The following is a 27835-nucleotide window of genomic DNA, read 5'->3' on the forward strand; positions in this document are numbered from 1 at the left end:
CCGCTCTGCAGCTGAAGCAACGGCCCCGCGCCTTATGAGCTTCTGGGAGAGAGTCCTCCACGCCGCTAGCCAATCAGAAAGCGCGCAACGAGAACAGCTGACCAATGGAGACCCGCGTAGCCACACCGCTCTCCCGCCCTGTCCCGCTGTCCCGGATGCTGGTGGGAGGGGACTTGCTCGGCCGCAACCAATGGGGAGCACATGTAGAGTCCCAGAATGCCGCGCGCGGTGCGCGGCGACAGCCAATGGGCGTGGAGGACGCGCTGGGACACCGCAAGGTGAGCGGGGCGGGGGCGCGCGCTCCTGTCACAGCCGCCGCCAGCGGGAGCCGCGCAGGTGGGGCCGGGGCCGGGGGCTGGGGGAGGCGGGACGCGGGACGGGCGGCGGGGGGGCCGCCGCGGGGCCGCCGCGGGGCCGCCGCGGGGCCGCGTTCTGCTCCCCGGTTCATTCGCGGCGCTGTTTTGTCCCGTAGGGAAACCACCATGCAGACCCCCGTGGCGCTCCTCGGCTCTCCGGCTCTGGTGCGTGGCGTTCGCTCGGAGAGGGATAACGGCGCTCAGCGGGGATGTGCAGCCGCGGAGGCGTTCCCCGTGGTGCTGGGCTCAGGACGCTGCTTTGGGCAGCCTGAGCTGGGGCGGCGTCGCCTGGACTTGTTCCGCTGTGCGATGAACGAGGAGGGGAAACAAGGTGACCTCTGGTGACCAGAGCGTTACCTACGGCTTTACGAGGCACGCATCAGCCTGCGGGCCTGAGGTTTTCTTGAATTATAAGATAACTGATTATCGCAGAGATACTCAGTCATCTTTTTGTCTCAAAGTGCGAACTAAGAATAAAACAAATGGAGTCACAACGACTGAACCGTGCAGTAGCAGCAGTGATACTCGCTGTACTGCCGTGCATGGTCTGTGGCAGTATTGCTTGTGGATTTCATCCAACTGGCTAAGCTAGAAATACTCTAAATTAGTACAGACAGTCATACAATCATCAACACATACAGCACATACAATCCTTAACATGATTGTTATCAGTCTTGTTTCATTCTCGAGATGTATTTTAAAAAAATAAAGCAAAACAAGATTGTTCTTCATAAAATATCTGTTTTGAGAATTAGCGTGGACATGTCCAACTATAGGTGTTAATTATCTGTGTTCTGCTTCAGTTCCGGTGCTGTTCCAGGGCTCTGGCCAGGCCTGTTCCAGTGTCTGTTTTCAGCAGGCCTGAGGCTCAGACTGTACAGGTAAGACTCTTATGTGGTACGTTGACTCCTTTATCTCAGTGCTTGCGGTCTGGGGTACTTGATGGTTTCTCCTGAGGTGGAAGAGTAAGTTTGTATATCAAGAGGATAGCTAGTAAGAAGACTTATCACTGATCTGGGCTAGAAGCTGGCTTAGCAAGTTTGGCTGTTTCCTACTCTCTTGAGTAGCTAATAAATAGTGATTAAGAATTTTATTAAAGGAAGTTTTGTATTTATGATTAAGTGTCATTATTAATATGTATCTTCTGTATCCCGCAGCCAGCCGGTGTTTCCTATCCACAGCTGTCCCGCCGCGAGTTCCAAACTAGTGTTGTCTCCAGGGATATTGACACTGCTGCTAAGTTCATTGGGGCAGGTGCTGCCACAGTTGGGGTGGCTGGTTCAGGAGCAGGTATTGGGACAGTGTTTGGCAGCTTGATCATTGGCTATGCCAGGTAAGTAAGGTGCTAAGCTGGCTTGAATTTATTCCTTTCTTATATCACTAAACTTGTTAGATGGATAGAGCTTTTCCTAGAATATATGTTAAACTCCACATGTGTAGTGTGTATAAGCAGATACTGTGTTTAAGTGAAGCAGTCCTTTCTCATTCCAGCCATTGGCTGCCTGCCATAAATCTGGTTTGTGCTCCAAAATTTTTTGACTGTATGGTATAATCCTGGCTTTTGGTGATATGAGGTCTGTTTGTTTTGTTTTCCACTCAGCATGGATCTATTTTTTCTTCTTTTTTTTTTTTTTTTTTTTTTTTTTCCCCCTTGTGTCCCATGCAGGAATCCATCTCTCAAGCAACAGCTTTTCTCCTACGCCATCCTGGGTTTTGCCCTGTCTGAGGCCATGGGTCTTTTCTGTTTGATGGTGGCATTCCTTATCCTCTTTGCTATGTGACAACTTCTGGCCCTGGCTGTGGCTTTCATCACTTTGTCCTCTGCAGTTTGAGTCTGCTTCCATCAAAGTGTTCGAGGCTGATAATTAAAGAAAAGATTTCTCTAAATAAACTGGTGGCTTTATTTTTTTCTTATGCTCTGGTCCATCAGTGCGGAAGCTCCTGGGGGTCATTTTTGTATAAGTTGAACAATGTTATATCCTAAGTATAGGGGTACCCACAGAGAAAGCAGCAGGGAGATGTGAAATGGTGGTGAGAAGAAAGGATGATAATAAATACAAAGGCAGCCAGATAAGAGAGGATGTCCTTGAACAGCTCAAACAATGCATCAAATTTTCAGAAATCCCAAGAAGTTTTGCCCTAGTAAAGCAAATACTTATATGAACTGATAAAGCATTGTTTTCTCCACACACTATTAATGAAAATGCTATATCCACTTTATTTTGCGAAGGAAATATTGAAAAGGTGATGGGTACAGATGAGTGTACTTAGAATTGTAGTGTATTAAGGGCATTTGGAAAATTAAATAAACAGTAAATACACAAGGATTTACCATATCATCTGAATTTTCTTTCACAAAGAAGAGCTGGTTTCAAGGTCACACTATTCATAGGCTTCTTCAAAGCATCGGTTTAAGCAAAGGACCACAGCTGTGGTCTTCCCCAACAGTTTTATGCCTCAGTTGTTGTTGAGATTGGAGTACACTAGGCAAGAGAAGTTTTAAAATCTAACCTGAATCTTGGACCTTGCGGTAAGTCAGCTCTGCCTTTAAGGAAGGTAGGAAGGTGACCATTTGAGAAGCTTGTCTGGTTATCTGCTTTAGGTAATTGAATTAATGCAGCTGCCGTGTATACTAAAGCCTCTGAAGCATGGTTGTGACCTCCTTGGGGATGGGAGCGGGGTACAGTAACTGTCCTCCTTTGCAAGAGCTGCTTGTGCCCTGTGAGGGTAAGGGGGTGAGACAAGGATTTTGACTTGTGCTTAAGAACAAACAGACAAAAACCGTCCTTGAGACTATTTGGAGAAGAGTGGCTCTGAAACCAAAAAGAGCCCAGAGGAGACTCACTGGCTGAAGAAGGGGAAAGATTCTTTGCAGTCAGATGGTCTGGCTGCTAGGGACAAACGCGTAATTGTGCAGAGGAGCAGTCTGTCCTCTCTGCCCTTTTGTCTACTCTGAGGCTCAGCTTTTGTCTTAACGCTGCCAAGCAGCATCCCGGGCTGCAGCAGCAGAAACCCCTCCTGGCACAGGGGGTGATCCACGAGCAGGGCGGCCCCGTCCCGGGGGGGTGCGGGAGCGGCCCGGGGCCGTGCCGGGCGTCCGCCCTGCCGGGGGCTCGGCCTGGCCCCGCGGGCCGAGGCGGGGGGGACGCGAGGCCGCCGCGGGAGCCGCTTCTCTGCGGCCCCTCCCGCGCCGCCGCGGTTGGGAGCTCGCGGCCTCCGGGGGCGGTGCGGGGAGGCCGCCGCCGCCGCCCGCTAGGGGGCGCTGTGCCCTGCGAGGGGGAGGGGGGGAGGAGGCGTCTCCGCGGAAGGGCGGCTCTGGCGCCGGGGGGAGGCTCCGCGGTCGCTCGGGGGAGCTCGCGCCGGTAGCGGGAGGGGGCCCGGGGGAGGCGGCGCTCTGGCCGGCGAGCGGCGGAGGCGCGAGGGGGCGGCCCCTCTGGCCGGACGACTCGGTGGTGCCGAGGCCCGGAAGCGGCGTTCCCCGAGGCCGGGCGCGGAATGGCGGAGAGTCCGGCCGCCGAGGAGGCGGCCCCGGCCCCGGCCGCGGTGCTGGCGGCGGGCGGCGGCGGCGGCGCCTCGGCCGGCCCCGGTGGCGGCGCGGGGAGCCCCGGTGTCTTCATCCCCGCCGAGCTGTGGGCGGCCGCGGGCTTCGGCGCCGCTCCGGCCAGCGCCGGCGTCGCCCCGGGGAGCGGCGGAGCCCCCATCGCCGCCGCGGCCGCAGCCGCGGGCGCCGCGCTCCTCACGCACTCCGCCTTCTGGGACCCCACGGTCAGCGGCGACTGGGACAGCGAGCGGCCCAGCCCGGCCTGCCTCCTGCGGATCAAACGGTGAGAGCCGCCCCCGCCGCCCGGGGGCCGAGCCCCGGAACGCGGCGGAACCGTCGGGCTCGCGGCCGCTGCTCCCGGGGCGCCGGTCACCGTGCCCCGGGCCTCGCCGCCCCCTCCCCGCTGGGCCTGGGGACGAAGCCCGGGGCGGCCCCTGGGCACCGCCGCGCCCCGGGGCTTTCCTGAGCGCGGGCCCCGGGCCTGGTCTCGCCCAGGCGCTCGGGCGAGGGCGGCTCCCGTACCGCAGCCGCCCCGGAGCCGCAGAGCTGCGCGCCGCCACCCCGGGCAGCTTCCTTGGGCTGCTCTTGCCGGTGCCCGTGGCCGCTGAGCGCTGCCCAGATCCTGCCCCCGGGCTCGCCGCCTGCTGCTTCCAGACGCTGTTAAACGGGGAGGGGAACGGGCTTCTCGCCCGGCCCCCACCAACAGCCTGGTGGAGGTTTGCAAGGCGTTTATCCTAAACTTCCAGTAGTGAGCCTCTTTCCTGGTGGTGCCCACCTAGTTGTCTGCTCCCACTCTGTAAATAACCATCTAGTTAAATCTGGTGTGTTGATAGCCTTTGATGTTATGAGCAACGTGGTCTTTTATTGTTAGAAATACTGGCAACGTTTCGACAAGCTCTTCCTCTTCCTTCAGAGCAAGTATTGCTGCCTGCTGGGCTCTTGCCCATCCTTGTCCTGTTGCCTGTTCTAGAGCTTGTATAATGTTTTCCAAAGATGGCACCAGGTGTTTTGTCAGTTTCCGATCCAAATGCTGAGCTGTGGTTGCTTCCTGAATGGGAAGGTCTAGTGATAGCTTGTCCTGGAGCTCGGTGCAGCCCTGATTATGGGGGGAACCTTTTGGCAGTAAAAGGTGGTGGGTATCAATCAGTCTATCTGTGAACTACACAGACCTGTATGGGATTTGTTATTTTTCAGTTTAGTTAGTCCAGGAAACAAGGGCATTGTGATGAAGTTGCATGTATATACATCCTCATAATGCTTGAACCTACTGTTCGATTAAAACCAAATCTGACAGAGCAGTTATATTCTCAAAGACAGTTGAGTCACTGTATGTTTGGGGAAAACAAGTGACTGGGTATACAAAAGGGATCCTGTAGATAGTCTGAGTGGGGAGAGAGAAAACATGGGGGGGGAAAGTTTACTGTTAAGCAACAAAATTCACCTGAGAGAAGTTTTACGTGCTTACCTTAGGAGAAGTTTATGGTTGGAGTTTTATATGCTGGAGTTGATCTGTGGTAAAACACGAGGCAGCAGGTAGTCAGGGTGCGCTCGGGCTGATGTCTTGCTTATCGACCAAGTGAATGCTCCGTGTACTCTTGAACAGCCTCAACTATTGTTTAGGACAAGTTAAGAGAGCTCAGCCAGAAAACAGTCAGACTAAAGAAAAAGAACATCTTTTACTCTGAGTTACAGGTTTCCATCTTTAAAATCTGTGCCTTTGCATCTGTACACAGATTTGTCATCTAGAACATTCCATGCATCAAGGGCTGATGAACGTCAAGGGAGATCCTGACTAATTTCTGTTTCCTTTGTTCAGGGATATCATGTCCATTTACAAGGAACCACCCCCAGGAATGTTTGTTGTGCCTGATCCCCATGACATGACCAAGGTAAGAGAAGATTGGGAACTGCTTCAGCTTCATGCTCTTCTGCGTGTTGCTGTTGACAGCTGCTCTGAAGATTCTCCTGAGTATTTCCGTAACATTTTGAGAGAAGTCAGGGGGAATCTTGTAAGAGCACAATGCACCTCTGGTTTTCTTGGTGATACTGAGATGGGCTGCATTTTAAATGGGAGGATGCTGTCAAGGAAACTAGCTTTGTGGAGAGAGAACATCACAGCAATCTGAGGAGTTTCCACAGATAAAGCCAGCACTGTTTTGTGGCCGTATGAACTCTAGTGGAGTGCTGTCCCAGACTGTTTTATTCTACTGATGTTTGAAAACAGTCAATAGAGCAGCTCAAAGAAGAGACTTGCTCTGTGGAAAGCTGTCAGCCATGGGGAATTTCTCGAGGAGTTGGAAATGAGAAGCACCTACCAGTTGCAGACAGTGCTGGAGTATCTGTAACCCACCTGTGCAAGGTGGAGGTGTTTAACTGTTGTGAACTGGTAGTGGGATTTGTCTCTGGGCCCAGATCCCGTCCTGCTGTGGAGCTGCCTGCCTGGTTCTCACCGGTACCAGGATCTCGTGCAAGTCCGACCTGCACAGCCACTTCCACCACGGTGTCTCTAGTGCACCTGTCCCTAGGGGCCGGCATGTCTATGGCCTCTCCTGCCCCAGTTCTTACCCTCCTGGCTTCCTGGCTGTAGGGAGTTTCCAAAACTGGGAATTTCCAATTACGTCTGAGGGAGTGCAGTGATCTGGGAGGGTGAGGATGCTCAGTGTTTGTGATCCAGTGCATTCCTTGTCTGGTGCTGCCCTTTTTCCAGCCAGTGTCACCTCATCTGGCTGTGCTGGTTTCTGAGAAAGTTGTGTGTGCGTGTGTGTGGGGTTGCTTTTGGTTTCTCTGTTGTGCACTTCTCCCACCCCCCTGACAAACTTGGCACGCCCAGTAGAAGCACCTCCAGGCTCAGGGCTCTTGGCCTGTTGGAGCTAGCACAGAGGAAGGGGCTTTGCACAGACAACTGCTGCCTGGGGCGTTTGGCTCAGTTCTGGCTTCCCTTGGCTTGGAAGCCGCAGGTGCCAAAATGCCCATCAATTGAAATGCAGGTTTGTAGAACACCAGCCTTGGGGCTTTTAACTAAAATCCTAGGCTAAGTAAGAGGATCATTTAAGGAAGATTGCTTGGATCACTTTGGGAGGATGGAAAAGGAGAAAGTTTCCGTAAGAGCCCAGTGGGAGAAGATTTCCTGGTATACTATTGAGATTTTTGAGGGTAATTAGCATGGGGAGGATAGGGTCTTAACTTCAGATCCTGGCAAAGAATTTGACTGGTTACAATACGACCAAATCAGCACAAGACCGTAAAATTGAGAAATTGAGGATTGTTCCAGTATTGGCAGAAATTCTGACATCTTCTTTCTAAAACTAGCTATATATTTTTTTTCATATGTGAAATCTTTTTTTTTTTTAAAGCAGAGCTTACCAGCTGAACTGTGATCTGCTCCATTTGGGCTGTATAGAGATATATGGGAGGGGAGGCAGCTGTTGTGGACTCTGGCCAAACTTCACGTTGGAAGCACATTGAGTGCGGCAGAGGGGAGAGAAGTGCACAGCAGTGGCTCCCTCTGATGAGGGAAGGAGGGAGGGTTAAGTATGGCCCGTGTATGGTGTGTGCTTGTGAAAGATGCTGCATCCATACTGCTGCCTGGGTGGAGGTTTCTTGCCTTCCGTGGGCTTTGTTGAGGATTTGAGGGTGCTGCACAGTTTTGAAGTGGTGCGCAAGATGGGCTTTTGTTTTCCAGATTCATGCATTGATCACAGGCCCATTTGACACGCCTTATGAAGGGGGTTTCTTCTTGTTCCTGTTTCGCTGTCCTCCAGATTATCCTATCCACCCACCAAGGGTCAAACTGATGACAACAGGAAATAACACAGTGAGGTTTAACCCCAACTTCTACCGCAATGGGAAAGTCTGCCTGAGTATTCTAGGGTAAGAAGAGACTTTGGCTATTTTGGTGGGAAACCAGGAGGTAGCTGCAGGTAGTGTTCTGCCTCATGCATCTTTCTCAATGCACAGTGCCCTGATCTTGCCCCAGACATGTTCGATGCACATTTATGCTTCTGTAAAATCATGTGCTAGATCAGAGTCATAAAGCAGCACAAGTTCCTTTGAAATAAGAATCTAATTTGTCTTTAAAAGAGCCTGAGAATGGAGCAAGGGAAGCACGGAGCTCAGTGGACACTGCTATTTTTCTTCTTCCCCTTGCAAAGTCTTGGCCTGAGCACTGTGTTTCTTCTGCTCTTGCACTTTGCAACCCGATCCTTAATGCTGTCTGTATGTAGGTTTTTGCGGTTTTAATTTCCTTTCTCCATGTGGCTGTAAAAATAAATAAATAAGATTAAAAGCCACTAAGAACTTCCTTGAGAGCCATTTGACTGCTCTGGGCTTCCACCTACATGTACGTGGGGCTGAGCGGTGGGTGTAATGACTTGCAAGCACTGCTCCCATGCTGCCTGTTCAAGCAGGCTCCACTGCTGCAGATGCTTGTTACTCACGTACTTGATTTTTAAACACGTGAAAGTTCTGTTTGATCCAGTGGCTCTTGGGGTTCCACCAGAGGAACTGTGGCCATAGTGTGATATTCCTAATGCCAGCTGTGACAGTTTAATCTGCCAATAAAGAAAGATTTTTGCTGAGACTCTAGACTGGTGCAGCTGGGGTGTCAGTGTCACTTTCCCTTGGCTGCAGGCAGATACAGGCAGCCAGGTGGCGAAGGTAGCTTGAATTGCTGTAGGAATTTTATCAAACAAAATCTGAGCGTTGATGCAGTTTATAACGTTGTCTTTGCTGGGATCATTTCTGGAGTTCTCTGCATGAGCCCCTTAAACGACAGCTGGTCCAAGTAGTTGCTACTTGTCAGCTGATAGTTAATGGTCCATGGCTGGGTGAGAGAGACAGTGTGCTGGGAAACATCTCGCTCTGTGAGGTTTGTGATCCAGTAAGCTGGATGCCAATGCCTGTGAAGCACTAAGGTGTGTTGGGCACATCCATACCTTGGGGGTCTGAAGGCCCAGCAACTTCCATGCAAGCTGCATTGTTGCTCATGCAGTGTAGCCCTGTCTTGAAGAGTGAATAAAGAGTCTCAGCCTTGGCAGAAATGGGAAGCTGTGAGTGAAGGGATTTAGGAAGAGGATATATGGGTCAGTACATCCTTGTTCAGCTCACTGGGAGACAAGTCTGTATCTGGAACTAGGATGTTAAGGGCAAGCAGCAGAATGGCTTTTCCTGATCACGTTTGTCTATTCAGAGTTTTTTGCTACCTTGTATGTATTAAACGGATACCTCGTTCTTACAGCAGAGCATCAATTAGTGTTTTTGGTGGCAGACTTTGTGCTGAATGTCTGCATTACAAACTGCAACAGTGATGGTCTTGTTCAAGTCTTCAGAGTTAGATTTCAGTTTTTAAGAGTTGCAGGCTTTGATTTATTGTAGTGCTTGTAGGATGTGTTGCTTCAGGGTGCTGTGTGAGATGATAACCATAGTTTTAAGGTGCCCTGTAAAGTGTTTGGAAATGTTACTTTTGCTCAGCTCATGTGTGGTGCCCTGTGTATGTTGGCAGCAAAGTTCACCAGCCTGCTGCATGGCTGAAGCTAGCATACTCATCTGGCTGAGAGAATAAACTGCCTTCAACCTGAAAACTTTCTTAGTGTCCAGTGCTTTGTATATCTGTAGCAGCTGTTGCTTTTTCTGTCATATTTCTGTAAGCTATAGAGGTAGTTTCACAAGCTTTTTGATCTTTGGTAGTTGGAGGGATGGTGGTCACTTGGCTGGTCCTGTGTTGTTAATTGATGCTCTTCTGTTTTGATGCCTCAGCACTTGGACCGGGCCCGCATGGAGCCCAGCACAGAGTATCTCTTCGGTCCTCATCTCCATCCAATCTCTGATGACTGAGAACCCCTATCACAATGAACCCGGCTTTGAGCAGGTGAGACCTGAAGGTGGATCATCTCTGGTTCTGCAGCTATTCGTGTGTTCACTCTAAACCTTGCTCCTAATGGCAAATTCTGCTCTGGAAATGGGGGAGAAAACCGGGCTATGTCACGTGGCTCCTTTACAGCTTGCTTTGCCTCTAGTCAGATCTTGAGGAGGAGTTGCAACCCAGCTCTGTACTGGAGGCTGCTTAGCTCTTGTATGTGTTAAGTAACAGAAGAACAAGAGGCATTCATGAAGTTGCTGAGGAGATGGGATGGCTTTTCATTTCTCTGCTATGTGGCTCCTAATATGGCTTTCTTGAGATATAACATCATGCGGGAAACAAACTGCTCAGGTTTTTGTGTCTCCAGCATCCACGAGAGGCAGGTTGCTGTGCTGACTTTATCAGCTGTCTGTCTCCACAGCTGTGTGAATCCAAGGCTCTTTAGACTTGGGAAATCTTGCCAGCTTTTCATTTGCAGTGTAAGTTAGTTCAGTGTACACAAAACAGACAATGCTATAGTGAGTTCTTGCGTTAGTGAAATTCATCGGGCCCATGAGAGAGAGACAAAGAATGATTCCAGTCACATGGACTTACTGGCCCAAATTCTGTTTCCAGGAGAGGCACCCCGGGGACAGCAAGAACTATAATGAGTGTATTCGGCATGAGACCATCCGAGTAGCAGTGTGTGACATGCTGGAAGGAAAGTGTCCCTGTCCTGAGCCACTACGGTATGGAAAGGAGGCAGGGAGGGAACATAAGAAAGTGGGTGTGGGGAAGCAGGTTAAAGTTCTCTGGTTGCCCTTCCTGAGAACTGCTACAGGAAAGAGCAAGTCTTTAACTCATCCTGGTGCAGTGAAGAGTGGTTTTGTTTCTTTTGAAATGGGTGGCTGCATCTGTGCGGTGCCCAGGAGCTGTACATTGACAAAGGCTGTGATACTGTGCACACTGGCTGCATCCTCTGACTTTTTTGAGGATAAATGTGCCTTCTCTTAGAGAAAAAAAATAAAAATCTGAGGGAGAGAAAAGCAAAGCTGTTGTGAAACCACATGCAGAATCTGTTCGGCTACAGTAGCAGTGCTGTATTTTGTTTTGATCTGTGTCTTGCCTCGCTGTATCCAGCCAGTTGTCTGGGATGCCCTGTGTGGGTTGAGCTGTGCTGATTACATGGACTGCTGCTCAGTGGGGTGGTGCAGCCCTGAATGATGTGACCATTGTAACACTGTCATTCTCTGACTGTTTGCTCTGATTGTGTTCAGGGGTGTAATGGAGAAATCCTTCATGGAATACTACGACTTCTATGAAGGGGTGTGCAAAGAGAGACTTTATCTCCAAGGTCAGACAATGCAGGTGGGTGGCAGACAACTTTCTTGTTGATTCAGAATTTTGATTCAAAATACCTGAAGTCACTTGTAGTTAGTGATAGACAATTGCAATGGGTGATGTGCAACAACTAAATGTATGTGGGGTGGATTTGGACCTTTTTCTATCAACTGTACGTTTCAACTTTGGATTAACTATGGAACTTGAGACCTGAGACATTCCTGTGAATAAAAAGCTACCTCTCCCAAGTCCAGCATAGGCACATGGTGTTTTCAAGGCTGTTAGAGTTCTTTCAGTGCTGAACCTGGGTCACTCTCAAGGCAAGCAGGTGGTGCTTTGGGCAGTGGAATCAGTACAGTTTGTTTTCATGTGGATTTGGGGTTAAGCAGGGGAGGCACATGTAGGTTATCCAGTCCCGGTGACAACTGAACTCTATTGCAGCGTTTTCCTGTTGAGACACCAGTGGGATTTCTTTTTCTGAGGTGTCATTGCTCATACAGTAGAGAGGAACTTTTCTCTGGAACTCCTTGTTCTCTCAGATGAGGTTGAAAGTGGCGGGCTGGCTGAGACTAAAAGTTCCTGGAGGAGGAAGGAGTGGGGGGAACAGTGACAATATGGCAGACACATATAGACAGATTGAACAAAGGAGCTTATTTCTGCAGGGAAGTACAGTTTAAAGAATAGGTTGCCAAGCCATTTGCATATGCACATGTCTTCCTCCCTCATCAGGCACCTCTTGTTTGACTCATTGAGAAATTACACTGTTAAGAAAAGATGGAGGCGATTGGTTTAACGATCTAGTGTCTCTAAAGATCCTTCTTTCCTGTGTACCATCATTGACTGTTTAATTCATAAAATGAAAGCACTCCTAAAACAGGAGAGTTCATGTTTGAAGTGAGAAATTCGCATAATCATGATCTGCGACAGACATACCTACAGAGTGCTGAACAGAGAGGCTGCAGTTTGTTGAGGGTAGAGGATTGTAAGGTGTGGCCAACTCTTCTTTATTCTTCAAGGATACAGGGCTCAGTTGCTTTCTCCATGGGTTTATGAAGAACACTGACCTGGTACTGTGTTGTGCTCAGTTCCCAGAGATAGTGACTGCCTCGGTCTGTTTTCTGCTTGCTTGTAAATAGTAGTACAGGAAGTATGAACACAACATGCTGGAGAGATGCCATTGTTGTCTTTGTTACCCAATATTTAAAATGAAGTCACTCCATGTTCAGTATCAGTTTAGTGCTTGCCAAATGTGCTGCCTGGTTAACTCTGGGGCTGCGTGTTGGCTTGCACCAAAGAACTGCATCTGATGGGACAGGGTAAATTCCACCACCACCTTGTATAGCTCTGGCAACGTGTCTTTAACCAGGAGTAGGGTTAAAAGCAAAAAGTATTAAAGCAGCTGGGTGCCTTGATGAAATGACAATAGCAAGGCTTTAATTTGGAAAGGGTCTGTAGCACTAATATAAAGTGTGGTCAAGTCTTTGGCCTCTGGATTTTAGAGGCTTTCATTTGTAATATTTTCCTGTCTCTTGGAAGTGAGCATGAGACCCGATCTTTGAAGTAGGTATGGTTTCAGAAAGGGTGAATTTTGCCTGACTGATCTGATGTCCTACAGTGAAATCACTGCATTGGTGGGTAAGGAAGAGTTAATGAGGTAATGTACTGTGACTTCTGTAAGGCCTTTGACATGGTCCCACACATCCTTGTCTCTCAGTTGGAGAGATGGATTTGGTGGATGGTCTATTCACTGGATAAGGAGTTGGCTGGATGGCTGCATACAAAGAGTTACAGTCAGCGGCTCAATGTCCGGATGGAGACCAGTGGTACGTGGTGGCTCTCAGGGCTCCATATTGGTACTGGTACTGTTAAATATCTTTATCAATGGCAATGTGACTGAGTGCACCCTCAGCGAGTTTGCAGGTAACATAAGGGAGGCTGAGTGGTGCGGTTCATATGCTAGAGGAGAGGGATACCATCTAGAGGGACTTTGACAGGCTTGAGAGGTGGACCCATGTGAATCTCATAAGTTCAAGGCCATGTGCAAGGGTTGAGGCAATCACTAGTATCAGTACAGACTGGGTGATGATAAATGGGTTGAGCAGCCCAGTGGAGAAGGACTTGGGGATATTGGTGGATGAAAAATTGTACGTGAGCTGGCAATGTGTGCTTGCAGGCCAGAATGCCAATTGTATCCTGAGCTACATAAAAAGAAGTGTGGCCAACAAGTTAAGGGAAGTGATTCTTGTCCTCTACTCTGCTCCCATGAGACCCCACCTGGAGTACTACATTCAGCTCTGGGGCCCCCAGCAGAAGAAAAATGTAGACTTGTTAGAGCAGATCCAGAGGAGAGCCACAAAAATGATCAGAGGGCTGGAACACTTCTCCCATGAAGAAAGGCTGAGTTGGGGTTGTTTAGCCTTGAAAAGTCTCAGGGGGGAGACCACATTGTGACCTTTTAATACTTGAGGGGTTATAAGAAAGATGTAGAGAGACTTTTTACCAGGGCTTGTAGTGGTAGGACAAGGGGTAATGGTTTTAAAATAAAAGAGGGTAGATTTAAATCAGGCATAAGGAAGAAATTCTTTGCGATGAGGGTGGTGAGGCACTGGAACGCATTGTCCGGAGCAATTGTGGGTGCTCCATCCTTGGAAGTGTTCAAGGCCAGGTTGGATGGTCTAATGAAAGATGTTGCTGCCCATGGCAGGGGGGTTGGAACTAGGTGATCTTTAAAAGTTACTTCCCATACAAACCATTTTATGATTCTATTAAATAGTTTGCTTCTTCAAGCCTGCTAGGAGAAATCCACTTCATATCTGCTTGGCCTTTTAGCTGCCTTTGAAGTTTGCTTGGGTGTGTAAGGTTTCCCAAAAGACTCCAAACAGAAAATACCTGCAGTCCTCGACCTCTACCATGACACTGTTTAGAGGCCTCTTGGTCACATGACAGGATTTAACCTTTAACTATTTGTTTGTTGCCCAGTTACTGTACAGCTTTCTTATTTTTACTTCTTGCCAGAATGATAAAGGTCTATATTAATATATTTATCTATGGCTTCCTTCCAGGATCCTTTTGGTGAAAAACGAGGCCACTTTGACTATCAATCCCTATTAGTCCGTTTGCAAGGAATTCGGCAGAAGGTGCAAGAGAAACATCAGCAGGCAAATACAGAAATAGACTCTGAGAGCAGCTCCTCTGAGACAGAGACAGACGCTCAAAGTTGCTCCAAAGCCTAGAGCTGCGTTACCAGTGGAGAGGCCAAGCTGTGGGAATGTTGTCTTCATGCTAGAGTACCCCTGACAGACTCAACAACCAAACCAATGCCAGAGTGGAGAGAACTACAGGATGTCTTCTTCTGTCTCCTTTTACTGCTCTGGTGGATAACGCTGAATGAGAAGACTTCATGCTAGACAAAGCCAAGCTTGTGACAGGCTACTCTTAAAAGGTACTTACTCTGATAGAAAGCCAGAGCATGTGGCATCAGGTTATTTTTTGAAAATATCTACACTGGTTATTTTTTTGTCTCCATTTGATTAAAGAATGAGATCTAGACTGCGACTCCTCTTTACAGCTTTTCTGTTCCTAGACAGTGAGCCCTTCCCTGGGGCCATGCTGAATACAGAGCTGTAGCGGTGGGAGCGCTCTGATGAGTCTGGGGTGTGACAGGGCCCAGGCACTATGTGCCTGGATGAAACCTTTTTCCGCAGGTTGGGAGAGATGGAGCCTCTGCTCTGTTGAGCCCATCTACCTGATGTCTTTCTTCTAGATGCTGTTCTAGACAGACCAAAGATAAAGAGCAGTGGTGGAATCTGGGCTCCTTTCTGAAGGCTTTACACAAGCCCTGGGTGACTTTGTCCACTGAGACTTTAGGCACAAAGGGTAGGATGAAAAGTGGAAACTGCAAGAATCCATTAATTGAATGCAGATGTGTTCATCCTGGTGTTTTGGGAAAGGGAGAGTGAGAAAAACATTGGTTCAGAGATGGAGGGGGCACTAAAAATAAATCTACTTTGTCTAAATCTTTAAGGTTTTGATTTGAATTTAGTATTCTAGAAATATTTTATTCTGGCTGCTCTGTTTGGAGCTGTTCCTTAACTGAAGTAATTCTCACTTTCCACCTCTCTAGTCAATGTAATATTTTATTTTCCTCCCCCTTTCTTTACTACCACCTCATTCCCCACTGGTACCTTGATCCATCAGATTGAAATGCTAGAATAAGGGGCAAAATCTAGCTAAGGAAGCCACTGTTTCTGGGTGGAGCTTTTCAGAGGTGTACACCTAGTTACTGACTGAAATTCCTTTGCCAAACTTGGCTGAGTACAAGCTAGACAAGTGTTGTAAAGTTAACACTTCGGTGCTTTGAATGTTTTAGACAGCAGCTTTTTACTGCCAGGGGCAAGTGTGTCAGAGAAGTATCTGCTAGCTGCGAGTATAGTTACAGCAGAGATGTATTCAGTGCAAGTTGGATGGAGAATAAATACAAACTTTCTTCAGGTAAAAGATCCTGGTGATGATTGATTGCAGTAGTAAAATGTTTCATTAATAAATAGCTTAATCTACTTTTTTTCATAGGAGCTTTGATAGAAAGCACAAAGTTGCACATTATCCTAGGCCCTCTCCTTAAACAACTTCCACCAGTGTGGCTCTATTTCAGACTCCCAGTGGTGGTGGGAGAATGTCCAATGGTCATCCTTGTATTTTGTTTTTTAAGAAAACACAACCATAGAAGTAAGGGTCAGAAAACCCCTGCCATGCAATGTACAAAAAGGCAATGTCCCATATATCACTGAATTATTTAATTATTTTCAGTCTCTGATTTATATCAACTCGTGTAGAAGTCAGAAGCCAGCACACTGCTCCTTAAGCAGCTCTGATACGCTAAAAGGTGGAAACATTTCTGAACTGTAAGTGTGCCATTTAACAACTTGGGAACCTTTCCCTTTTAGCAAGCAACACCCCCAGGGTCTGTCATTGGTATGAGTCTGACTTAAACCCTGTCTTCCCTCAAGGGAAAGCTAAACTTACATAGGACTCACTCAACACATACACCAGGTGAGAGTAAATAAAGCTGTGTTCACCTTGAAATAAGGTCTCAGGAGGCAGCAGGATCTCCTGGGAAGTCATGAGCTGTATGCTACTCTTCCGCCTCTGTAATTCCATTGTAAATGTCACGTTGTTTGTCACCATTCAGTAGCATTGTGGATAGAGCTGTGACTCTGCTGCCTTCTAAAGGCAGAGCTGGTTCTGAAATCTGTTTGTGATGCATGTGGCGTTACCATCCACTGATACAACAAAACAAGAAAATGCCTTATTGTGGACACCATTCACATAACTAGCATGTGGCTGTAAAAGAGAAGTATTAGTTTTATAGCTCTAATGTTGTCTGTCCTGCCATTTCTGAATGTTTCCATTTCAAAGTGACAATCCTCAAATGACTGCTCTAGGCAGAGATGTTTTAGCAACAGATTTTTAGACCTAATTGAGTTGAAATATATGCACAAGAGTCACTCTAAGATACCTTGTTTATATACTATTGTACATAAGATTTTTTTTTTTTTGTGCAATAAAGTTTGTTTTGGCAGAATCTAGACTGTGGTACTCCTTAGTGAAACAAAGGCTCATTCACAGAGCAGAGGACTACAGAACAGTTTCTAAGATGCTTTGGAGATGTCACTGCTGGCTCTAAGATTCATTACACAGTCACATATACATCATCTGAGACTGCAGTTGCAATATCAGCTTATATATTTTTTCTCTTGCTGTGACAAGGTAATTAGTGTTTTAACAGTAAGTGGTATTTCAATTCACAACACAAGAGAAAATCTGAAGGTAAGCAAGTATGAATTAGTCCTATTAAACTTCTCAATCTAGACTTTTTTAAAAAAAATTTATTTCAAGTCCATTGTACCTGTGTTTTAGGTGATATGCAAGTAACCTCACAAGAATTATATACATGCATGGAACACTTAAAAGTCAAGGTATTGCCTCCTTAGCTTCCTCTGGAGTGATCTCCTGAGAGTACAGTTCTGTAAAGAGTGCAGGCAGCCAGTACTGAGGTTCTCCAGCTGCCTGCGTATCCAGCCAGGCCATTCCTTCCTTCAGCAAGTGTTCCTGTTGAAACAGCAGAAACTGTGAGTAAAACTTAACTAAATGGCTGAGAAGCCATTCACAGGCCTCATCCCACTTTTATTGTAGGGTAATGGAGTGTGTAGAACTCAGTACTTTTACTCATCTTGAGCAGGGAAAGATACAGTTTGGACATCCAGTCAGATCTACCCTGCATGTTTATGCAGGACCTGAGCTAACAAAATTCAAGTTTTAACCAAGACTAGTGAAGCCACAGGAATATCTACAACTCCTGAGACTCTACTGTCTTTAACCTATGTTTAAGTAGTATGTACCCTGCAGGTCTATCACCTGCGCATGCTATGGTAACACAACCTCACCATAGTGTATGCAGCTGTGCTGCAGGAACAGCCATTCTACCCCGATCACTGAACTCCACTGTGCACAAGAGACCTTCATACGTACCAGTATTTGCTTTGCACGTTCCACCTCCCATTTCAGACTGGACCTGATCTCACTGACTGTTACATAGCCCTTTTTCTGAAATGAGAGAGAAAAATACTGTGTGCTTATAGTCAAGTCCATAGCTGCACATGGACAATTTTGCCCACAGGTCTGATCTAATCATAGCACAAGTTCTAGATTCATATTTGTCCTGGAATTTGCGCTTTCTACACCATGCTTTCCCTGTCATGGAAGTAATAAGATTCCTTCAGGGTGGTCGTACTTTAAAATAGCTTGGATCAGTACCTCTGCCAGTTGCAAGACGACTGTGTGATCCATGTTCAGTTCAGCTGGTACAGACTGGACCAGATATGTTCCACCAACAGGGATAATCCCAAAGCCATTTCCCAAGACCTTCAGTTTCTTGATTGCACGAAGGAGATCATCCCTGAAAAGCAAGGGTTAATGCAAGGCTTTACACCAAGAGAGCCTCTCTCAAACTGCTTCTTTAATTCTGCAGATGAGAAGAAGCTATAAGCTATAGCAAGTGGCTACTTGCTGCAATTTCAGGTAATCAACAGCCAAAAAAATTCTTTTAGTGTTTATATCTTTGCCCCTCTACAGAAGTGCAGAGTTTCATTAAAGACATTTGTAGCATCTAAGCTGCAAGCGCTAAATTTAAGATTCAGCCCAACTTACTAATTATGGTGAGTTGGGTCCTAACATTGATTTCTGTAAGGGCATGTATTGGTCCCTTCCTTACAGTTCAGACCACAACAGTTTCAGCAGACTGTGACAGTAAGAGAGCTGGATTTGCAAGGAACTCATCTTCTCCAGCTCAAGAGGACAGTTCTTCATGCTTTAGTGCTCACTCCTGCTTTTTGAAATATTTAAGTCATTAACTACAAAGCATGTGTAAGTGGCTCAATTGCTAGAATTTGGAGTCAAATTAACAGCAGCAACTTCAAGCCTAGTTGAGATCAGTCACCCTCTTTTCTTCCAAATGCTACTCGATTCCACCCTCCTGTAATATCCAGGCACTCACTGGCTTACTTCCTGAGCAAACTTCCCTCTTCCCTTCAGCACTTGTTGATGAAGTTCTTCTAGTGTTATCAGACCTAGAAGTCAACAAAAGGGGACAGGAAAACCTTACTGCACAGAAAGAAAACTACTCCAGCAGAAGTAGTAAAGGCTCCTTTTTGTGTTTACCACTGAATCACCCCTGCCTTACATTATACAAGTGGGTTCTTCATTGTTCCCCATTTCAAGCCTTGTATGAAATAAGCATTTAGTCACTTCTGTTCCTACAGTTAACCTGCAGCACCCTGGTGCTGCCTTCCTCCACAAACTTGTCAGAGTTTCAACTGGACTTTGCTGTAGCCCACTCTTGGTCTCCGATTGCCCTTTTGGAGTGAACACCTAGTACATTTTCATTAGGCACTTACCACTAGTAATCAATGAATCGTTAAGGTTGGAAAAGACCTCCAAGATCACCTGGTCCCCTACCACCAATGTCACCCACTAAACCATGCCCCTAAGTGTCACGTCCAACCTTTCCTTGAACACCCCCCAGGGATGCTTACTCCACCACCACCCTGGAAAACCCATCCCACTGCCTGACCACTCTTTCAGAGGAGAAATGTCTCTGAGTTTCCAACCTCAGCCTCCCCTGATGCAACTTGAGGCCATTCCCTCTAGTCCTATCACTGGTTATCTGTGAGAAGAGGCTGACCTCCAACTCCCCACACCTTCCTTTCAGGCAGCTGCAGCGAGCAATGAGGTCTCCCTGAGCCTCCTCTTCTGCAGGCTAAGCAATCCCAGTTCCCTCAGCCACTCCTCATAAGACTTGTATCCAGGCCCTTCACCAGCTTCGTAGCACTTCTCTGGACATGCTCCAGGGCCTGGATGTCCTTCTGGTAGCAAGGGGCCCAAAGCTGAACACAGTACTCAGGTGCAGCCTCATCAGAGTCAAGTACAGGGGGCCGATCACCTCCCTGGTCTTGCTGGCTACACTACTCCTGATAGAAGCCAGGATGCTGTTGACCTGCTTGGCCACCTGGGCACACTGCTGGCTCATGTTCAGGCAAGCATCAACCAGCACCCCCAGGTCCTTTTTCTCTGCACAGCTTTCGAGCCACTCTGCCCCAGGCCTGTAGTGCTGCATGGGGTTCTTGGGGCCAAAGTGCAGGACCCAGCACTAAGCCATGTTACAACTCATCCCATCCTGTCCAGGTTCCTCTGCAGGGCCTCCCTACCCTCCCACAGATCGACACTAACTCTTCTAGATATTGCTGCGATCCTTTAGAGACAGTCTTACTGCCAGTCTCAAAGCAATAGCTTAATGGTTTTGTACTTCCAGACTGTCATTTATCACTGTTTCCCTTCCCACCGTACCAGGAGTTACAGTTTTGTTATCTAGGAAGGGCAGAGTTGGTTGATTTCTGTAGAAATCAGTGAAGCTAGGTAATTACCAGTGGTACAGTGATAAAATGTTGTAGAAACAAAACAAGCGTTTTGGGGGGTGCAATGGAGACAGAACTGTCAGCTCCATATTCTGGGAAATCTAGTAAAGAATGCTATGCTGAGTGATGAGACTCGTTTTTACGTGGACAAGGTATACTCCCATTCTCCTAGAAAACAGACACAGAGCGATTCTCACCTCCATTCCTGTGTTTCAGAGCCAGGCAAACTTCAACAATCTGCACGCCCAATTCATAGTAAAAGTCTCCAACTCCCAGCATTTCTGACCAGAATCCTTTACCAGCTGTGAAGCGAGAAAGGGGAAAGCGATTGGACCACTGCCAAAAACATCTTCCTTGACAGTTACTGGTACCAAGCAGCCTGCTCACAAACCTCACTGTGAGGACTCAGATGCCTCAGTGAAGAGTCTCCAATTTGGTCATCTCCACCTCTTTTGCTACCCTTTTAAGTAAATAGGACCTACAGGCATATTATACCAATTCACAAACCCCAAGAATCAAAATGCCATTAGCTTTCCTCAAGGAAAGCTCCACTAAAAACCGTTTACAACAGGACAGTAAAGCAAATCTTTAGTCGTTGACCCCTGGTGCCTGCTCCTCACATGCCAGAGGATCCACTCCAATTGTTGCGCACATATCCTGGAACTGGACCCGGAACGCTGGGCTTTTACGGATCTCTTGCTTGTGTTTGCTGGCAAACTCTTCCAAGTTGGTTTTAAACATGTCCAGCTGCTTAGACATCTGGAAGAGAATTACAGAAAACTATTTCTGTCTTAACGCTTTTTTAACACATTTTTGGTGATCACAGCCCCCATAACGCGCTAAGTGGACGTCGTCCTAAAGCAGCAGTCAAGATTCACCCTGTACAAATGGCACCGGTGGACTCAAAAAGCAGGAAGCAAGAAAGAAGCGCTCGATAACAATTCACACGCACATGCTTTAACGCCGAACATAAACCAATACCGAACAAGAGCGAAGACAAGGCTACTGCGAACCCGCGGCTGGGCTCAGGACGGCACCGGGCTCTCTGCGCCCCGCAGGCCGGGGAGGCCGCGGACCTGCCCGGCCGGGAGGCGGGACCCGAAGCGGGACGCGAAACGACGCCGAGGGCGGCGGCCGGGCCCACCGCCACGGGGCACGGCGCGGCGGGGACCTCCCACCTGGGCCAGCTGGTCTTCGGCCAGGACCGTCCCTCGCTCCTTGTACTTGGCCTGCGGGAAGAGAGGAGGCCGCTGGGGAGGGCGCCGGGCGCCAGGCGGGCAAACCCCGCAGCGGAGGAGGTGCCGCTCCTCACGGACTCGCGGCCCCAGGCGAGCGAGGAAGCTACCGGGGGGCTCCCTGCGCTGCGCTGCGCGGCCCAGCCGGCCGCGGGCCCCGCCGGCCCCTCACCTCCGCCAGCTTCTTCTTGGCGACGGCGCCCGCGCCCACGCCCCGCCGGTGCATCCCTGCCCCTCCGCCAGCCGCGCGCCTGCCGACGTCATCGCCTCGCGACGCGCGGCGCCGGCGCGGGGCGGGGCGGGGGCGGGACCTGCGCGGCCCCGCCTCGCGGAGGGGCCGGGCCGGGCCGGGCCGGGGGCGGGGCTGCGGGGGCAGAGCCTCTGCGCCTGGGGCCGGGGCTGCGCTGCGGGAGGAGCCCGGCGGGGGTCGGGGTCGGGCCCACGGCGGAGCCCCTGTGAGGGGGCTGCCCGCCCCGCGCGGGGCTCCAGCAGCCTCGGGCCGAGCTCAGCGACCCCCAGAGCGCGGGGCGACCCTGAGGAGCCTTGCTCGGAACGACGCCTTTTGTAAAAAAAGTACTTTGGTAACGTGTTACAGCCCGTCCCCAAATGAAGCCTGAACTAAATCTCATTGCAGCTTCAGGATAAGGTCTTTATTTCTCACATTGGCAAAGCGGACAATATGCACAGAGCAGAATGAACGCCGGGGGGCTTCCTCCGGGGGGAGTCCATCGACAGAGTGAAGGGAGAGCTCCGTGAGGGTCCTGGAGTTACACGGTCCTAACGAAGCAGAAGCGGGAGAGAAAAGCATAAATCCCTGTAGGGCCACACTTAATCCATTTTATTTTGGTTTCTACAGGAAACAAAGCATAAGTTACTGGCTTCTTTACCCACCAGCCCCCTCTGATACCTTGGAAATCCGTTTTGATAGCAGGACAGGCGTCTCAAAGTTAGTAACTATCTAACAGCAAGTATCTACAGCTTTTGAGAGAAATCAGCAACTGGTTAGAGGAGAGAAATGCATTTTTTTTTTTTTTTTATTTTTATTTTCTCCCCTCCTCTGCAGGAAAGGCTGCAGGATGAGCTCAAGAGTTAATTGTTTTCTCTGGGTTGCTTGCTTGCTGGCCACTTAGTACACATTGTCTGACCAAGGGGCATGGAACTGGCTGTAGCACAGAGCTGCCTTTTATTTCCAGCCTATCTGTGGCCAGTTCATCCTTTTTCATTCTTGTCTAACTTTTGCCATTAGCATAAATAGCTGTTCTCTCTGTTTGTTTTAATAGATGGTGACTTTGTTTCTCTCAGTCTTCATTTTACTATAGCCCCTAAGATGGGCTCTCAATTTCCTTGAGCCTTCTCAGGACCTTCCCCTGGACATTTTGCATCCCAATTTCTTGTTGTATTTCTTTCTGAATGTCTTTCATACTTAGGTATGTTGAGTAGAAAAAGAAAAGTATTTTCTGTAAGTGGTTAGATGAACATCTAATTTTCTCATAAAAATAGGGAAAAGAATTTACTAACCTGCCTTCTCTAGACAGTTATAACTTGAAATTTGTCCATCCCCCAGTTTATCATATCAATGATTTGAAGATCCTCTTGCAGAGCCAAACTCTGGCCAAAGCTCTTAACTCTCCAATGAAATTCATCTGAGCTACACCATGTGAGCACTCAACAGCTATCAAAAAATGAGCACTGCATCAAGGACCTTTGGGGCAAAACCTTTATACAATGCTGGAATGGGATCTGAAGGGATGTTTTTAACAACAGGAACAGGTAGAACAACCACTCACGTTGGTCTGCAGAGGTCAATCGACATTAGCCATGTCAGAAACTCCTGGTTCAAAACATCCTTCAAATCTTCTGAACCTTCCAGAGAAGTAAAACTGCAAGAAATGTGCCATGCCATAAAGACAGAGGAAAGGAAACCATCCAAATGTGTATATAACAATCTTATCTCCATTGCATCAAGTTCACAGGTATATTTTATTTTCCTTGTCTTCTAATACCTTTGACTTAGTGCATTGCTTGCCACCTTGTCAATCCTACCAACTTTTCCCTTTTTCTTTCCCTGCTCTTGGGAAATGAGACTGTTCTGTAACATTAGCAGTGACAGCGGGGAGGAACTGGGGGATGAGCTGACTCAAAGAAAGAAAGCCAGGAGGATTTCTTTCTCTCTTCCTGGGTTTCAGTTGAGCATGATTCAAACCTCAGGCTCTTGTCTCAGTTCATCTTTCTTCATTGTTCACCACTTCCTATCTCCACAGCCAAGAGGATGCATTTTCTTCTTATTTTTCAGTACTGTGCAATTCTTAACTAAATTTATTTGTATATATAAAAAACTTTTAAAATCTTAAAAGGAAGCCTTTCCTCCCTCTATATGCTGAAACAGCCACGTACAAATCTCTGCCTAGATCAAGGATTAGTTAACTAAAAAGATCTGAATCCATATGACATTTTCTTCATCATCTTTTCCTCCGGGCACCAGTTAGATTTTTGACAAGGTTAGTCATTTGCTTCTTAAGAGAAGTCCCTCTGCTGCCTCCTGGGCAGTGCAGTAGAGCCATGGACTAGGAGAGACAGTTTGAAGGAAAGGACACTATGCTCTCAGTAACTGTTTTTCTGTTCTGTAAAATAGAAGTGCCAGTGAAGAAGAGTGAATAAAGGTACATCTTGGTGGCTGGGGGTGTTCCCCTAAGTATAGCAAAACAACAACACAACAACAAAAAACAAAAGAACCTATTTTTGACATGATGAGATCCTGCTACAGAACACTGCTTTGATCTTGGTCAGTCTGGGATATCTAGCACTGAATATGTCTGTCAGGCTTAGGAGATGAGAAGGAACAGTCCTGTAACACCCCCCGCCCCCCCATCCTCTCTTAAACCCAGCAGGCATCAAAACAAAGGCAGAATGAAGCAGCATCTATGCCCCAAGCTCACAAAGGGAAGCCTTTGTTTCTGAGAAGGACTTTTTCACCCTACATATTGTGTTTTTTTTTTTGTTGTTGTTGTTGGTTTTTTTTTTTATTATTTTATTTGCAATTAAGGAGATTAGGGGAAACACTGCATTTTTTTTTTTTTTTAAATATTATTATTAAATGAGGCTAATCAAGCAGATTAATCTCTAGCACCAAAAGTGTGTGTCATTCCCCCTCTCTTTCCCTCCCCCCCAATCCTATGTAAGAACAGGTTAGAAAAATATCTGTCAGGAGTAGTTTAGAGCAAGCTGATCCTGTCTTCTAGGAGAGGTCAGACTAAATGACCTTTCGAGATCCAACAAAGCCCTTGTTTCTTTGGTTCTGCATTTTCAGTATGACTAGCAATTCTCAATGTCTGATTTTCTGGGTGCTTGGCCTTAACACCTCTGTGAACCATAACAGTGCTCGTTTCCCCCAAGCCTGGGTCATCCCCCGCACCCTTGTTTCTAAAGCAGTTTTCATTCAAAGGCTGTAAAAGACAACAAATGCCCTGAGATTCTTGTTCTGAGTGACTGTCCCATGACTCCCTGTAAGTTAGAGGTTTCATTCTTTTATCAAGAGACGCTAGAATTGTGCCTGAAGGATGTGAGCTATGTGCAGTAAGTGCCTGTTTTCCTTCCTGACACAGTTTTGGTACTAAGCAGCAGCAACCTGTTAGGTTTTGTAAAATCCCCTTCATGTTAAAGAAAGGAAATGTTTCCATCATTTGTTGGCTTTTTTTAAAAAATAAAAATAAAAATAGAAAGTGCTTGAGAACAGATTTTTGTTTGAACTCAAGTGTCTAATCTTTTTGAACATTTGCAACATGAGGTAAGATTGGGGGGCAGTGAAACGCTATTGACAGGCTGTGGATATGCTGACACAGCACAAAGCTGCGCAGCACAGAGAAGGCACTCTCAGCCAGATGGCTTGGGAAATGAAGGCACTAGCTGGAACAAGAGAGAGCACCATATGGACTAAGTTACTTTCCTGAGAGGTACCTTTTAAGAATTAGATTGCATCTCCGTCATTCCTGTAACCAGTGTAGATACATCCAAATAAAACTGCAATTGTCTCCAGTGACATAGATCGAAAACAAACTGGGGAATTCCTTGAGTCACTCGGGTGTCTCTACTGCATAATTTCACATTTAGATCTCATGCTTTTCATAGTAAGAGTGTGTAGCAGTGATACAATGGCAGAACTGTTTTGTTTATTTTTGCCCTGTGGGATGATTTGATCAAAAACGTTTTGCAGGAATGTATCAGTTTCATCCCAATTTTCACTGGAAAGTTTTCTTTTGATAGGGTTTTGAATAGAATAGAATGGAATGGTTTTATTAGGTCAAAGCACTTCAATTTAACTTCTCCATTACTGTAGTGTTAGTATGTTGCAGGAATGGATGTGCTTCAGCCCTGTCAAAAGACAGCACTTTGACTTTTTTAAAGTGCTGGGTTTTGATGAGGCTGTTCTCATACTTCCAAAGGGGAAAAAAAAAACAAAACAAAACAAAAAAAGCACTTTATATTTTTGAAGTGTGTGTTTTGTGAGAAATTGTAAAGTTTTAGAAGCTTTTTTGTCTTGGTTATTTTTGTCACTCATGAGACAATGGCAAAATATGGAATTCCCTTTTGAAACAAAAGTCTTTTTGTTTTTCTATGCTGACAGTGTTATCACCAATTTGTGCCCTAAAACATCCCTTCAAAAATTGAACATTTGGGACCTCATCCCTCCCTTGGGGACCAGACTTTGTATTTATTTCCTATTCTGCCAATCTCACCTCTGATTTTTCTTGTTTTTTAGAAGCCAAGCAAAGAAGTCTTTGGCTTCATGGTTGTGCAGGTCCAAGCTTTGGCCATTCACAGCTGATACTTGTGGCTCAGCTTCTCTCTTGTATGTCTCAATGACGTTGCTGAAAAGGCAAAAATGGGAAGAAAGACATCAGCCTGAGATGCCACAAGAGGGTGCTGAAATGCTGCTTTTCCACAAAACCCAACTCCTTCCCACTCCATCTACCAAGCAGAGAAGAAGGCAATGTTGGATAGAGAAAAGGATAGTTGTTCTGTGTGCCGACAGACAAGAAACGCTTCAAGGAGTTAAGAAAAAAAGAAAAAAGTCCCCAGAGAATCACTGCTGCAGTCCAAGGAAAATATCCTCAGCTCTACGTTATTCTGTAGCCATCAGTTGCCTGACAACAGTTGCCAGTTCAAATCACGGGAGCGTTGAAAGTCTATGTACTTACTCGCTTTTCTTCTCTCGCCTGGCTAGCAACCATTCCACAAAGTTCTTCTTCAGCATGTTATCCATTGTGCGGCTGTAATCACTTGCCAGGGTGGCCTCAGAGTAGCGTTTTTGCACTGGTCTGGCACTGGGAGTCCTTATACTTATGCTACAGTAAGAGTACAGATAGAGTGAGTCCTGCTCAGACAAAGAGCAAGCACTATGCAGTTTTGCTTGGGTTGCATGGGATTGCCCATGCATCCCCTAAGGTCAGCAAAGTTTTGTGATCACTTTTAATTCTTTTTTGGTACAGGTGATTGTTCCTGCACTGTAAAGTGAAGAGTTAACTGAGAAGCAGCTAGCGATCTCATTCATGTTTCTGGCTGTTAACACATTTGCTGCTCACATTTGACATCTCAGGAGGAGATGAACTTGGGATATTTGCTGATGTCTGGAGTCAGAGTAGCTTTTCTGCCATAGCCTGATGGATATAGACTTTGACAAAGTGAGAAGACACTGAGTATACTCAGATTCCCTTCTCTAGTGAGCTGCACACATAGGGCCGAGGGAATCTCTTCCTGTGTCCTCAAGAGCCTGAGGGGTGGACAGCAGGAGACAAGGTCCAGAACTTGAAGCCAGTGATGGTCTGACAGCATAGACGTACTTGGTGGCTAGCTAAGTTAGCAAAAGATATCAAGGCTGACCTTTTTTTAGTGTTATTATCTGGAATTGCAGCAACTCTTGCTGCTCTAATAGGGTTTCTTTTAGATCTTCTCATGTAGTAGTTGGAAGAATCAGAGAAAGAGATGGAAAGTCTTTATGTACCTGCTTTACGTAACTGGCCACATTTTCAGAAGCTTTGAAATATCAGATGCCCCCTAGCCTTATTCATGGGAGACAATTACATTTTGTTTCTATTTCCCAGCCAACCTTCACTTCCTGGTTGACTTCCAGCTTGTTACTCCCAACCTGGAGCAATGTAGTTTTTAGGGAAAACTTGGGAGTTCTTGGCTCTGGCTCACAGGCTTTAATTTGAGACCTCTCTTATCATTTGCTCATCTCTGTATGCTTTGCTGTCTTTCTATTATCCAAGAGCTACCTCAGGACTTATGTTCTCATCTATTTACCAAGATGCCAAGGGAAATAGTCTACTTGCCTCCAGTAGGAAGCTGGAAAAGGCTTAAAATACATTGTGGGCTTTCCAAAACACTTACCCTGAGACGTTCTCTTCCATCAAAACAAAGCTCAAAGAAGCAAAAAGCAGAGAAAGAACTTTCAAAGACATCATTTTCTTGGCTGATTTCTCTGTTCAGAAGCAGAGGGCAATCCAGATGCCTGGCCCCTGGGATACATAAGTGAATGACAGTGAACCCAGAGAGCTGGG

General features: G+C 47.2%; 4 protein-coding genes across 7 annotated transcripts; 2 read left to right on the top strand and 2 right to left on the bottom strand.

Moving 5' to 3' along the window:
* Positions 1 to 89: 89 nt before the first annotated feature.
* On the top strand, positions 90 to 2247 carry ATP5MC1 (ATP synthase membrane subunit c locus 1). Its single transcript, XM_082778781.1, is given in 6 exon segments — positions 90 to 294; positions 297 to 336; positions 473 to 521; positions 1160 to 1237; positions 1514 to 1689; positions 2023 to 2247. Coding segments are annotated over 6 exon segments (648 nt in total). The 5' UTR covers positions 90 to 104; the 3' UTR covers positions 2138 to 2247.
* A 1488-nt stretch (positions 2248 to 3735) lies between these two features.
* Positions 3736 to 14629, top strand: UBE2Z (ubiquitin conjugating enzyme E2 Z). Its single transcript, XM_082779132.1, has 7 exons — positions 3736 to 4180; positions 5714 to 5786; positions 7580 to 7767; positions 9652 to 9763; positions 10370 to 10482; positions 11011 to 11101; positions 14137 to 14629. Exons 1-7 carry the CDS (start codon positions 3852 to 3854, stop codon positions 14305 to 14307), a joined length of 1077 nt encoding a protein of 358 aa, XP_082635258.1. The 5' UTR covers positions 3736 to 3851; the 3' UTR covers positions 14308 to 14629.
* Positions 14630 to 14768: 139 nt separating this feature from the next.
* SNF8 (SNF8 subunit of ESCRT-II) lies at positions 14769 to 21547 on the bottom strand. Of its 4 annotated transcripts, none has more exons than XM_082779133.1 (8): positions 21451 to 21547; positions 20996 to 21272; positions 20664 to 20802; positions 20241 to 20345; positions 18627 to 18699; positions 17888 to 18029; positions 17603 to 17677; positions 14769 to 17182 (listed from the first exon to the last, which is right to left on the bottom strand). In XM_082779133.1, exons 1-8 carry the CDS (start codon positions 21540 to 21542, stop codon positions 17045 to 17047), a joined length of 1041 nt encoding a protein of 346 aa, XP_082635259.1. In that variant the 5' UTR covers positions 21543 to 21547; the 3' UTR covers positions 14769 to 17044. The 4 variants fall into 4 exon arrangements, with proteins under 4 accessions (XP_082635259.1, XP_082635260.1, XP_082635261.1 ...); XM_082779134.1 differs by having other exon boundaries at positions 21222 to 21272; positions 21451 to 21544; XM_082779135.1 differs by lacking the exon at positions 20996 to 21272 and having other exon boundaries at positions 21451 to 21511.
* A 1514-nt stretch (positions 21548 to 23061) lies between these two features.
* Positions 23062 to 27739, bottom strand: GIP (gastric inhibitory polypeptide; the record flags this gene model as incomplete). The annotated part of the gene is made up of 4 exons (XM_082779004.1): positions 23062 to 23158; positions 26012 to 26143; positions 26474 to 26620; positions 27666 to 27739. The coding sequence occupies 4 exons, from the start codon at positions 27737 to 27739 to the stop codon at positions 23062 to 23064; spliced, it is 450 nt and encodes a 149-aa protein (XP_082635130.1).
* Positions 27740 to 27835: the final 96 nt, after the last annotated feature.

This window comes from Aythya marila (assembly GCF_965140915.1).
Source record: "Aythya marila genome assembly, chromosome: 25".
In the NCBI taxonomy this organism is placed as follows: domain Eukaryota; kingdom Metazoa; phylum Chordata; class Aves; order Anseriformes; family Anatidae; genus Aythya; species Aythya marila.

Bases quoted from the DNA above. Each gene is read 5' to 3' on its own strand.
- UBE2Z (XM_082779132.1), top strand. From the start codon at position 3,852: ATGGCGGAGAGTCCGGCCGCCGAGGAGGCGGCCCCGGCCCCGGCCGCG. The intron at 9,764-10,369 runs GTGAGACCTGAA...TTCTGTTTCCAG, and splicing joins ATGAACCCGGCTTTGAGCAG to GAGAGGCACCCCGGGGACAG. The intron at 10,483-11,010 runs GTATGGAAAGGA...GATTGTGTTCAG, and splicing joins CCCTGTCCTGAGCCACTACG to GGGTGTAATGGAGAAATCCT.
- SNF8 (XM_082779133.1), bottom strand. From the start codon at position 21,542: ATGACGTCGGCAGGCGCGCGGCTGGCGGAGGGGCAGGGATGCACCGGC. The intron at 20,346-20,663 runs GTGAGGAGCAGG...CTCGCTTCACAG, and splicing joins TGGAGTGGATCCTCTGGCAT to CTGGTAAAGGATTCTGGTCA. The intron at 18,030-18,626 runs GTGAGTGCCTGG...CTTGCTTTTCAG, and splicing joins TTTGCTCAGGAAGTAAGCCA to GGATGATCTCCTTCGTGCAA.